Here is a 14,161-nt window from a genome sequence, read left to right on the forward strand (position 1 = left end):
AAATATTATTAATTATATTACACATTTTAAATATTTTAATAAAATAATTCAAATTATTGAATGATTCATGAATAATTCAATAATATTTTTTATACAAATAAAGTTACTACATCAGACATAGCACAGGTTGGTTGTGTTTTCATTTCCTTTCTTAGAAGTGGGGAAAGACCACCAAGGCCCTCGACCCCCATTCTTGTTTTACATAAGCTGTTCGTCTGACCTATTTCACAACAGGGAGTACCTGTGTGACAGCACGGAACACGTTTCACCTTTCACACAATCACTGAAGTCAAGATGTACATCACTGAGACTGTTGTATTAATCTGGACCTAGTGTTTTTTGTATGTAATAGCGCCCTCTAGGTATTTTGTGGACTTCCATGAAGAGCTTTTATGGAGTATTTCCCTTTGGCACAATTCAAACACACACAGTTCTGAAGAAAAGATTCGGTCTTGTTTAATTTATTCTGATAAACTGCACGTTGCATCCGTTTTAAAATGCTAGTGTAATATCAGATATCACAGATAGATGATTGTCATGATGAAAACTGCCATTAAATAAAACTGAATTCAAAACAAAACAATTGTGAAACTGTCAAATAATTCTAAAACAATAAAAATGACAATACATGTAGCCTACATATCACAACTTGTCCCAACCAGACATTTATAAATAATAATAATAATAATAATAATAATAATAATAATAATAATAATAATAATAATAATAAAAAGTTTGGTTTTATTGTGTTCACATGTTCATTTAGTTGCTGATATTGCACACAATATTTCTTGTGAATTCTGACATTCAGTCTAAAATTACTCTAAAATGGGTTGTTCAACCCAAATTTAGGTCAAATATGGACTAACCCAACTATTTGGTCAAATTTTCAAATAAAAATTTGGTTTAGACAATATTTAAAGTTGGGTTGAAACAACCCATTTTAGAGTAATTTTAGACTGAATGTCAGAATTCACAAGAAACATTGTAGCCTATAAGGAATAGTTTAACTCAAAATAAAAAAATTGCTAAAAATGTACTCACCCTCAGCCATCCAGGATGTAGGCAAGTTTGTTTCTTCATCCGAACAGATCTGGAGAAATTCAGCATTACACCACTTGCTCAGCAATGGATACTCTGCAGTGAATGGGTGCCATCAGAATGAGAGTCCAAACAGTTGATAAAATCACAGTAATCCACACCACTCCAGTCCATCAATTAACATCTTGTGAAGTGAAAAGCTGTGTGTTTGTAAGAAACAAACCCCTCATTAATACTTTTTAACTTCAAACCATCACTTCTGGCTAAAATATGAGTTCATAATCCATAATAACACTTCCTCCAGTGAAAAAGTCCATAAACTCTCACATCAAAATCCACCAGCATATTTGTTCAGACTGTTTGGGACTTCTTTTGCTTATTAAAACTGCTTGATCTGTGCATATTTCTCTCCTGATTCAGACATATTAATTGGAGAAAGCAATATAATGGATAGAGGAAGAAGCTACGATTTGAAGTGAAAACGTCTCATAATAGATATGTTTCTTAAAAACATTCAGCTTTTCACTTCACAACAAAATTAATTGATGAATTGGAGTGGTGTAGATTACTTGTGGATTATTGCGATGTTTTTATCAGATGTTTGGACTCTCGTTCTGACGGCACCCATTCACTGCAGAGGATCCATTGCTGAGCAAGTTATGCAGTGTTGAATTTCTCCAAATTTGTTCTGAAGAGGAAACAAACTTATCAATATCTTAGATGGCCCGAGGGTGAGGAAATTCTAAACAAGTTAAAAATTTCAGATAAACTATTCGTTTAAGAATTTTTTTTACATTTTGAAACGTTTAACACCAAAAAAAGATCAACTTTTTGTTATTGGATTTTGACTCAGACCCTTATAGTTACTGACACGAAGTCCAACTTCCCGCGGTCTTCTCTATATGTAATCAGAACAGATTCCCTCAACAAACAGTAGATACTACAGATTTGCTGTAGGTTTATTTGAATGTATCGCCCAGTTTGTCCACGCGAGGTCGCTGTTTTTCCTTTTCCTCAGACAATGAAAGGCGGCAGCAGCGCAGCATCCCGCATCACACTGAAGGATGCTGGCAACCATGTCTGAAAAAACACACACACATTTACATATGGCCGACGAGGTGAAAACAGCGATGTAGCTTTGAAGATGCCATCCTTTTTCGTCACTCGTTTTCTCTTCTTTATATTTTTGTCCGGTTTTAAAGGGACAGCTGGTAAATCGATCCCTGAAAGTGAAGCTCTCGGTGAGTAGAGAATAAAGGGACGCAGCGGGTCTGGATGAGGGAGTGGTGGGCTATTTTATGCCCAAAACATCGAGCAAGCGAGCCAGATGCTACAGCAAAAACGTATTATTTGAATGCATCGGCCAATGATTGCTGAATGCAAATTCAGAAATGCAGATTTTGACTAAAAATACATTGCATGGCTTTATATACAGAAAACAATGAGTGCATATTATTGGACTATCGGCCTTTATAAATTAATTAACAGTGTGACATTCTCAAGCTATTGGCTGTATATTAAAAAGCACATTTAAACGCTTTCTAAAAAGCTTTTGTGTGTCTATCAACTATACAAATCTGACAGCTGATTATGAAAATGCTAATTTATTATTTTAGCTCTCTATATTGTTTCAGAATGAGTTGTGAATGCTAAATGAAAGCTACCTCACATTATTTTTTATGTGTTAAAATCTAATATAATTCTATATGCATTTGGTCTTTTAGTGTGCCATATATCTAGCTATAATTGAAGTTTCTTATTATTGACTTCTTGTTTCTAAATCTGAATGTGTCAGAAGATGTTTTTTGCTATGCATCTGATCATATGAGCTTGTTTTATCTCTCTCAGAGGTGCAGGTGAGGGTCCAGGTGTTTGACAGTGGTGATCTTTCACCCCTGCCCAACGCTGCTATTGCTGTTCGTGGTAACCAGACTCTGCTGGCACAAAGCAAAGCAGGCAGTGATGGTGTGCAGGTCGTCAGCTTCCTGTACCGCACGGGAACATGGGTAATCATTACAGCATCTCAGAGAGATTACCTCACCAGCTCAGTGCCATGGCACGCCAGCCGTTTACCCTGTGAGTAAACACTAATGTGAACTCTATAAATGGTGCATTATGCATCTTGTTCAGAATCTGACATTTTTCTTCATTTTGTTTTCACTTCTTCTTTTTTTTTCAATGTTTCAAAATAGTGTTTTAGTATTAGATGTTACATTTTATAAACTTATATACATTTTTTAGCGTGTTTAACTCTTTCTGTGCTGTATACCCTTTACCTAATGTGGTGTTTCCTGTCAAAAAAATCTGCATTAAAAAAAAAATTGCTTGTAAATCTCTCATTATTATATTTTATCACCAATTCTTGGATTTAAACTTGATTTCTTTGTTAGCTCAGGTTTTGTTTTTCTTGTAGGCCTCAATTATATGAGCTTATGCATCTGATGCATGAAAAAAGCATTATTTGTGGATAATTTTGGCAATGTTAACTCAATAACTGAGGTGTATAAGATGAGATCGATGATCAGTTAGTTCCAAAAAGAAATGCAAAGCCTGTACTAGTTGGTAAAAAGAAAGTTGATAAAAAGACTGAATCCAACATCTGATAATAATATAGGTTAACAAGAAATTTATAAGCATTTATTTGTAGGCCAGTCATTTTTGGCCGGGAACACCAACTGTAACAAGATTGAAAAATGTAAAAAAAAAAAAAAAAACACTCTGTGAGCAAAGACAATTTTAGTCCAATCCGATAACATTATCTAGCATTTTCAGGAAAAAGAATATCCTCTCCGGACCAAAATGAACACATGAGGGTTAAACATTAGTAAAACAAAAGGCAGACTTTCTCAGAAATGTATACCGCATTGTCATTGTCACATCTTCTATTTCTTATATTTGTTCATAATGTTATAAAGTTCATAATGGCATGCTGTTCTCTATGGCATAACAGACATGTTTGCCTCTTTTAATTTACTACCTTTTAAACACATCTCTGTCTGGTTTAGTATATGCCTCTGTCAGTCTTTACCTGATGGCCCAGAAGCCCGGCACACTGATCCTATATGATGATGTCATCCAGGTGTTTCATGGCTCCCCAAGTAAGAAAACATCAATTACCTTTAAAAAACGATATACATACACACACATAGATGTAAAGGCATCTGAGGCACACACATAGATGTAAAGGCAATCAGTGATGTGCCTCAGAGAGGCTGATATTTCACAAAATAATAATAATAAAAAAAGTGTATTACCTAAGTGGGAGCCTAGCTACATTTAGACATTTAACATACGTTTTTATCCAAAGCAAAGATGCCCTACACACACATTGGAAACTGGCATAAAGACATTTCTTTACCAGAATGCATTCATTGGTTCCCAAGCTTAAGAATTAAATCTATTAATCAATCAGAATAATGTTGGTTTCCACAAAATGTTACATATCCATAAATAAAAAATTCCACCACAACCACCTTTGAGTTTTCAAGAAATAAATTTGGCATATTTAATTAACTGAATTTAATTGTGAAGCACATCTTGCACGCAATTTAGTTTCTTGTTTTAACCTTCAGGTGGGCGGAGCCAGCCGTGGCTGCAGGTTCCAAGGCGGAGCCTACAGTTTAACTCCTCCTACACAGAACTGACTGCAGTTTTAACAACAGCCAGAGAGCAGAATGAAATCAACTCATTCCCTTACCCTCTCGCTCTGGAACCGAACAACACAGGTCCAAAAAACATTTGAATCTTTCAGTATAAAGATAATTAAATATTTGATATGTAGAGACTTGTATACAAGAGAGTCTTGCTATGTGAAATAGAGCTATAGATAATATAGTGTATCTATAATGGTTTTAAGGAGGAGAAAATGGCTGGACGGACCTGACAACAATAGCAGCAGTCAGTGCACAGCTGTTTGACCGTGAGGGTCGAGCGGTTGAGGTCAGCGAGCCAGTTCACATCTCCGTGCCTCTGCCTTCTGATACTCACATACGATCTGCCACCAGCATACCCGTATGGATGTACGACACCAAGACAGGTACTCACAATGCTTGAAGGAATGCTTTTATTTAGCAAAAGTAACTATACAAATAAAAATGATAATGTATTGTCCCACCTGTGACAACTGAAGTGCCAAGAAAACCCTGCATGATCCCAGACAGTACTACTGTAGCTCTTCACTTTGGAAATGCGGTAGGAATGCTATGTATCTGTTTTCTAGGATTATGGGTACGAAACGGAACAGGATTTATCACTCGAGAGGGATCACAGCTTACGTGGGACTTCACTGCCTTCCAGCTTGGCTACTGGATTGCAGCTTTCCGTTCTTCAACAGGTAACATACTTAATTCAATTGCACCGGTACATGCCACAATATACACTCTTGTACCAACATGGAAACGTGCACAAACGCTGATCGTGCTTTGTATTTAAACACTAGGCTCAGGTTTGTCTCACCCGGGCCTGAGGGACATCACAGCCTACCACACCTTCTTCCTGCTGTCCATCTTGGGATCTCTTGCTCTCTTGGTACTAGTCTTGCTCTGTGTCCTACTCTATTATTGCAGGTGTGTACTAGTTTGTCTAAATTATGTGTAACTAGAATCAACATAGGCTCATTGGAAAGACATGCGTTTATTTTGAATGTGGTTTTGGTGCGACTCACTGGACATTTCACATCAAAAGTTGTTTGAAATGTGCAATAAACGACATAATACCATTTTTTCCGTCTGAGCTTGGGTTGGTTATAAGATATATTTCACAAGGTTACAGTAAATGACTGTTTCTAAGAGTGCTTTCCCTAAATATCAACATCTGTTTTCTAGACGAAGATGTCTGAAGCCCCGACGGCTGCAGAAACAGGTTCAAGCTCCATCTGCTTTGAACGGATCCAAGCGGGACCAAGGCACCTCCATGTCTCATTTGAACCTCATCAGTGGTGGCCATGTTGAATCCGCTGCCTCCAGTGGCACCTTAGATGCCAACAAATCCGAAGCATCCCCATCCCATGCCTTCAAGGGTGCTCGGGATGAGTTTACCAGGCACATTCCTGCCCACAAGCTTCGGCACTCCTCTAAGACCAAGCAGTCGAAAGGAGCACAAAAGAATGCAGAGAGTTTCCCCATGAAGGTACATCGATCCACGGAGACCAGCAATCTGGATAGCAATCTTCTACATGATGAATATGGACGCAACTATAGCCCTGATAACAAGGATCACGACTATCGCCGGAGGCACGTTGTCAATGATAACCGGGGCTACACATCCGACCCACCTTCTCCACCAATTGTTGACAAGCCACCGGAGTACTCGCAGGTTCTGCAGGGGCCAGATCACCTCGCTCGCCCAACATCGCTTAACACACAACCAGGTCAGATTATATTCTGCAGCTCACTGGATCAGATGAAGGAGAACATGTATCGATCTATGGTACCCACTCTTGTGATCCCGGCCCACTACATGAGGTTTTCGTCCGAGTTTGGTGCCACAGATCAGGGTAAAGACGGGTCGAACCAGGCCGACCGAGATGGACAGAGTTTGCAAGGAACAAGCGGTGGGAATCAAGGCCAAAACCATCAAGGCCAGACCCCCGGGTCAGGCCATACAGAAGCCCAACAAGGTGAATCTCCAGCAGGCTCCGATGAGAGTGTTTGGCCCAACGGTGGAACACCAGCACCGGTTCACATCCCCGTTTTGTTCAATGACTCCACCATCTCCCAGATGAACGGGGAGCTGCAAGCACTTACAGAGAAGAAGCTCCTGGAACTGGGGGTGAAGCAACACCCTCGAGCTTGGTTTATATCACTCGACGGACAAGCCAACGCTCATGTGCGCCACTCCTACATAGATGTAGGTTCCGATCTCAGCCACAGTGGAACACATAGAGGTAACCACAGTGCCCAAAGCACGTTGAGTGCCCCTGCTGGGAGTAGCAAAGACCGAAACGTCGATACAAGTCTCCAAGACTCCCAACATGAGCGCAAGTCCACATCCAGTCGGAAGAACAAAGAGGAACACCACGGAAGCGGACGCAAGGGCCATGGAGGAAGCAGCTCCAGCAGTACAAGTGGTGGGAAACACTACTCCAAACCAACCTACCATGACCCTCTGGACCTAAGTGGAGGAGTGAGCCGCATGGGTGCCAGTTCACCACTGGAAAACCCTTTGACCCCTCTTTTGGATGATGGTCCTGAAGAACCCAGAGGGTCTTCAATGCCAAAAAGGGGTCGAAGCCGGGGGAACAGCTCACGTAGTAGCAACAGTGAAACACAGCTTGACTCCGTCACCAGCCCAGAAGATGACAATGACCTCGATGACAAGGATGGGAACAAGAAGAGTCCCTGGCAGCGCATTGAAGAGCGCCCCCTCATGGTGTTTCATCCCAAGAAGTAGAGCAAGAAATCAATCCCAGCAGCTGCCTTGAACAACTGGACAAACTAGAGATGTGTTCAAATTGATAATGACTGTTTTACAAATGGCACCCAGTGATATTTTCACGGGCCGGCTATTTGTGTTCTTATAATTTGATAGACATTTCCAAAATTGTTTTTATGCTATTGGATGTTTTTGTCTTTCTGTGACAACACATTTTCACTGATCAATTTGAATGCATCTCAGGGGTCAAAGAACTCAAATTCGGTGGCATCATCCCTTTCTGTGTTTTGCACACCAAGAATCTCATTAAATTCAAGAAGTAGTTATAGTGAAAAGAACGTCCATTGCAGATGGAGGAATACACGATACCAAACAACAGGGTGAGTGCATTAATATAAAGCACAACTCAACAACACAATATGCTTGTCTACAAGAGAAAGACTTTGTCTTATTGTCTTTCTATTTCCAAGCCATTAAAAGTCTTACAAACAGTTGCATCCAAAAGTACCCGAGTACCTTTTCACTTTCAATGGCTTTGACTTTTTGAATGGATGGATTTCGCTAAAGCTTGAGTCTTCACAATGTTGTATCAAGGACTTGATGTTTTCAGAAACTTTACTTTAAACTTTTAGAGACCCATTTTCTTATGTTCCAATGCAGTATATTCCTTGGTGGTATCTCTTCCTAACTTGCTCGTTCTTCTACCTTCAGTATTCATTATTTTGATGTAATTTCCTCAATCTTTCATACCAACTTTATATGTTATGTGCATTGCTTATCTGACATTTTCAGTTCAGATTTCAAACATTCCAGACTTTTTTACCGTTAGTCCTTAAGTAGATTAGTTAAAATTAAATTAACAAGGTTTAATGTTCACATTTATTGTTGATGTGGTGTTCAGTACACAATGCATTTTCAATTTATTGTATTATATGTTATGCCATAGCACCTGTAAAGTGCAGATTTGTATAGGAAAGCTGATTCCAAATTAAGTTACTCTTCAACTTGACCCCAATTTCACTTACAATGAAAAAGCGTTGACTGTAATACAGTAGATATGAATGTACGTTAGCATTTTCAGTCCGCTTTTCATTTGTTTAAAGAGAGCCATTAGCATTTTGTGTATATGTATGATAGCCTATATGTGCATGAGATAACTAGTATAGGACAACAGATTTTTTTATCCCTACAAATTAAAATAGACACTATCAAAGCATGAAGATGGATATTACATGCATCGGATACTGATACCTGATGGGAAGAAATTTGCCAAAATTTCAAATGAAATATTATATACGAGTTTACAGGCCAGTGTTCGGCCAATGTATTTCCGTCCAAACTTTTCCAACACTGTTAATATTCACATTGTCTGCATTGCACTGACTGTGACAGAAGTCTGACATTCTGGATCATTTTAATAAGCCATTCAATTTTTAACTAGTTATTATTGTTTTTCTCATGTTTACTATTATCAAAACAAGCACAAGACATGTCATTTTTAAAGCAACATGAAGACCATCAAGCATAATATAAAGAGACTTTTACTAAAATAGCTCTGCTCATGCTGATCTGGAGCCAATCAGCAGTGATTTACGCTGTCTCTTGTGATGATTGTCAACTAACTATAAATGTTAGCATGGTTGCAACATGTCTCATGTGTCATTTGTTTTGCAACCCTTCATAACTTCCTGATAATAACTGACACAAATATAGCTGGAGCTGAGATTAAGTACTGGATTGTCTTTTGTCAGACTTACTAGAACTGAAATTAAAGGCAATCTCTTGCTCTGTCTGTTTGTTTTATTCACAGCCCGTGGGTAATTTACACAGTTTGCATTTGTCAATGTATATTTATCATGTGATGTGGTGCTCTGAAACACATTTCCCTCTGTTCTGTGTAAATATTTCTCTCTTTGAGTATGAACATGACTCCGATGATATTATGATGTTGTTTCCATTGTGCACAGTTTGTTCGAAAATCATGTCAGATGGAACTTTTGCAATTTTATAATTTGTTCATGATATCATAGAAAAAATAAAGAAAATAAAATCACTTGTGAAATCACTTCTGACGTGCCCAAAAGTCATGTGATGTACAATAAAGAAATGACATATCTTGTGGGGTTTTCCTTAACTTCTGTTTTTATTAAAAACAAAACTCAAAATAGGAATCCTGAATCTTATTAACCCATGGAATATTGTAAAATTACATCCTCATGTAAACATAATTTTCAATCTTTTTTAAGTATTAATATTTTAGAATTTTTAGTAGGCATTTTTAAAACTTGCATTGCAAGTTATTTGGCAAGGAAAAATTACTAATTGCGTTCAAAGTGCACAAGTCAATGTTATGTACACAAATAATGGCATTATATTTATCTAGTATTATTATATTTTATATACTATATTATTGTCGAGCTATAAACAAGACAGCAATCATAATGTAGTTTGTTGTTTTTATATTTAAAATTTTATATTTAAAAACTTTAATTACACATTTATAAGCCCAAATTTGAAATGAAATTCCAGCGGAGGCCGCTAGAGGGCGCCAATGATCAATATTCCTCAGCCACGTACTGTCTAATTATGTTTGTGATTAAATGACCATGATTTGTGTTTTTCAGCATGTTTCTGGTGGGTTTGACTGGTTTGTTTGTAAAGAAACCCACATGTAGGTTTTTGTTTTGAAAATTTGTATTTAAAGAAAAAGGTAGGCACCATTTAGAAAACTAATTTGCAGCATTAAACATAAAACAATCATTAAATGGGTCATGACTTTGGGTCCTAACTTTTATAAATTATTTTAATTCTGTACAGTTCTCTGAGGTCCGTTTATTATCAAGATGTTTTACATCAAAAAACTTCATAATTCATAAGTAGTGGGCTATTTACTGTCCTGTTTTCACTCAGTTTGACTAAGCGTGGTGATTGTAGACTCAGAAGTAAACACCCACTGCTGTGATTGGCCAACAGTTGTGTGTGTTTGACAGATACATCCTTCATAGATGGGCACAGATGTGATTTAGGTAAAAAAAAAAAAAAACATAAATACTGAGTACATATCAAATGGTCTTCAATAACAGACAAAGCAATAGTGAGAACGTAATAAAAACACTAACTCACACTGGTGTGGTGTGGCATTACCAACAGACTCCAATAAAGTCGCACAACATCTTCTTTTAGTTCCAATCTTTCGGAAAATCCTGTGTCGAAATTGTGCCTTGTTTTTAAACAAATCTGTGGTGAAATGAAGTGAACAAGGAGAACCAAGAACCAAGTTCTTACTGCCGTGGTCTGGATCTTCATTAAAAACAAAGTTCATCCCATGGGATCAGAAGGAAGGCAATGCAAAGACTGTTTTTGTCTTCGAAGCACCTTTATCATTCAGTTTCTGAGTAGACATTTGTTTGACTCTCTCTTTATTTACACTACATGCGTGAATCGGTGGGCGGGGCTTAACAGGTAGCATGTAGAATCGGTGGGCGGGGCTAAACAGGCAGCGATGTAGAAGCATCAAATAAATAAAAACAATATAGACATTAAAAAAGTAATAAACAACAAAAACGCACAACAAAATGATTTAAACTAAACAAAAACAGATAATATAAAAAGTAATTCAAAATGTAAAATTATAAACTATAAAATAAACAAATTATATCCCAATGACAGCACTGATAAAAAGTGGGGTAAAGCGCAGGTGTTACCGAATGCAACACAAAAATATTTTTTGCAAGTATAAGTTGGTATTTAGGTTGGTTCAGTGATGTTGAATAATATTTTTGACTTTAATAAAACCAATTAATTTACATGTTACCATTTTTTCAGTGTATATGTGATTTTATTGAATTTCTCTTAAGCAACAGGTTTTGTTGCTGTAGCTCCATTTGTAAGAGTGTTTATGTTCGTCTCACAATATAAAAATGTTATGAGTTTTCTCTCTTTCTCTGTCTTCTTCGTGCAGTCCTTCATCTTCAGGCTTGACCTATGGTGATGTTCTCTGTCTTTAATAAGCTGTTCTTATGCTAACACAGAGTGACGCAGGCTAGCGGCCCTGCACAGTAAGACCTCTCTCTCTCTGTGTGTGTGTGTGTGTGTGTGAGAGAGAGAGAGATGGTCAAGGTTCTAAGATTGTGCATCTGTCTTTATGCAGTGGATGAATATTGTGTGTATGTGTGTGTGTGTGTGTGCACTTACTTATATCACTTTTGGGTACATTCACCAGAATACACACCAGTAAACTGAGGACCACCCAAAAAATTGAGGACATTTTGTATGTCCTCATTTGTTTGACTATACAGTGGCATTCAGCATGCTCTAAAATGGTTTCCAGGCTTAAAATCTCACTTGTCCCAAAAAATCACTTTTAATTGATTTGTGTACCTGAAGTGTGTATGCCCCCCACTAAAGTGTGTATAACACAGCGCCCTCTAGGAGTACTGCACTTCCGGAAAAGATACACACTTTGGGGATTCTGGCCAATCAGAGCGCAGGAAGCCGCTATGGGAGCGGGACTTGGTAATCTGACCAATCAGAGGCCAATACGTCATCAATAAAGATGGCGGAGGCAAAAAACATGTTGATTGTGAATGAATTGACAGATAATCCACATTAAATTACAGATAAATTCCCAATAATTAGTATTAAATAAGATTAGACCAATATGCATTGAGCAGCAGGAGCTCTCGCGATTCATATTAGCATGTTTTACAACTTTTAATCCTCGCGTTTTTCTCTCGCATCAGAGTCTGCTCCGTGTGTGTGTAAAGATCGCGCTGCCCCGCGTCACCATGACTACAGCACTTACATCGGATATTAATGCTGTAGGAACAAGTTTGACGCAGGAAGGGACAGACACAATACATCATGTGAATTTGAAAAGTAACATATTTCCTTCCAAAAGCGGAGGGGCAACTGTTTAAATCTGTTATTGTGGGTGTGGTGATATACATCTGAGTTTATTCAATAAAAATATACAAGCAATTAAAATATGTGAAAACAGGCAGATTCGCTTGCTTTTATAAGTGATGTTATTTGTTTTAAGTGTTTTCTCCAACTTTGCGTCCTGCCATTTCCCTGACAGCGCAGCCAGGCCCCTCCCCCACCCAGAGCACGCGCGTCTGTAACCAGAGCAACACATTCACTTACAGCAAACAAGCAAACATTCTCTTTATGTTATATAATATTATATTATTTTATATTACATTATATATTATATTAATTATATTACATTACATTATATTCCTTCATTTATTATATAATTATATTATATGACATTACATTGCATTATATTACTTTATATTATATTATATTTTTATATAGAGGAAAGAAGGTACAGCAAACATCTTTTTATTTTATATTCTATTAATTATATTTGAAGTTTTTCTTAGTCGCTTTGGGGCATTTCTCAGATCACGACTAAAATTCTTATTCAACCTCCACGTTATCTACTTACTTGTGCACCTCAAAAGCAATTGCTCATCATTTGAACAAATTACAAATGCAACTGATTATGTACACGTTTTATCTGTTTCTTACATTATCAAATGCCATGTTGATCAAAATGTATGGTTCTCTGCTGAATTCTCCCAAGTCTTACTCCCCAAAACATTTAGGTATTAATTCATTAAGTCATTAAATGCAGAATAGTAGTTGTCATAAACTGTCAAGCAAATTTTCTATACACTTCTCTTAGACATTTTTTTCCTGAATTGTTGAATTGCAGAGGTGAATTCTGATTTTCACTAATGAAGGGGAATGTAAAGCATTCGATCATCCAATAATCCACCAGTTCCTTAAAATAGCTCAGAGTGCATCTCATTAAGCTTCATCTGAGAAGCATACAGACAGAGCACAACACAACACAGTGTTACACACTCTGGTAATGTAAGAACAACAAGGTACAAACAGGGTGAACAGCATGGAAGAAGTAAGGATGTGTGGTGGAAGAATACAGAGGTAAAACAGAGGAAGAGGTAGAAGAGGACAAGATTCTGAAGAAATAAGGGCCACTATCATGTTCTCAATATCATGACCTTATGGCCGAAGCGGGTCAAAAGGTGAGCTGAATGTTGGGAGAACAACCGTGTGTGTCCTCAGTCATTAAAACATTTGAACAGGTGTGCTTCTTCTTCTTTTATTGGCGGTTGGCATACCAATTTGGTGCATTACCGCCACCAACTGTTTGGGGTGTGGAGCTTCAATGCGGATTTCTACTAATATGTATTGAAAAAAAATATATAATAATAATAATAATGATATATATATATATATATATATATATATATATATATATATATATATATATATATATATGTATATATATTCTTGGTTATTCTTAAATTCGATTAAATAAGTCTGTTTCTTTAAGGTATCTCATGCTGGCCATGCTGATGATTTTGATGCAGAAAAGGAAAGTAAACCCTCTACTGATAAATGTGTGTAACCTAATTCTTTAACTTGTTCTAACAGCATGATTCGTTCTGTTCTGTATGCTTCACATTCTATTAATATATGCTCTACCGTTTCTCTCCCCCCACAATTAATGCATAGTCCTTGAACAGGTGTGCAATCACACAGTGTTCACTATACTGTAGTCGTGCAATACAGCATATTTACATTATATATTACAGCAGTCTACTTGCATTTTACATTGGCAACTCCGGTCCTGGAGGGCCACTGTCCTGCAGAGTTTAGCTCCAGCCCAGATAAAAACTCACCTGCCTGTATATATCTAGTAATCCTGAAAACA

The 14,161-nt window shown here is 37.4% G+C and overlaps 1 protein-coding gene across 1 annotated transcript; it reads left to right on the plus strand.

The window, feature by feature from the left end:
- Nucleotides 1-2,068: 2,068 nt before the first annotated feature.
- fam171a2b (family with sequence similarity 171 member A2b) lies at nt 2,069-8,123 on the plus strand. The gene is made up of 8 exons (XM_026258463.1): nt 2,069-2,282; nt 2,890-3,117; nt 4,047-4,139; nt 4,614-4,766; nt 4,898-5,077; nt 5,261-5,374; nt 5,480-5,606; nt 5,865-8,123. The coding sequence occupies exons 1-8, from the start codon at nt 2,186-2,188 to the stop codon at nt 7,429-7,431; spliced, it is 2,559 nt and encodes an 852-aa protein (XP_026114248.1). The 5' UTR covers nt 2,069-2,185; the 3' UTR covers nt 7,432-8,123.
- Nucleotides 8,124-14,161: the final 6,038 nt, after the last annotated feature.

Source organism: Carassius auratus, unplaced genomic scaffold, assembly GCF_003368295.1.
Source record: "Carassius auratus strain Wakin unplaced genomic scaffold, ASM336829v1 scaf_tig00214714_1_2670353, whole genome shotgun sequence".
NCBI classification, from domain to species: Eukaryota; Metazoa; Chordata; class Actinopteri; order Cypriniformes; family Cyprinidae; genus Carassius; species Carassius auratus.

Coding starts and splice junctions, on each gene's coding strand:
- fam171a2b (XM_026258463.1), top strand. CDS start 2,186: ATGCCATCCTTTTTCGTCACTCGTTTTCTCTTCTTTATATTTTTGTCC. Junction 5,078..5,260: donor GATGTACGACACCAAGACAG/GTACTCACAATG, acceptor TCTGTTTTCTAG/GATTATGGGTACGAAACGGA. Junction 5,375..5,479: donor AGCTTTCCGTTCTTCAACAG/GTAACATACTTA, acceptor TTTAAACACTAG/GCTCAGGTTTGTCTCACCCG.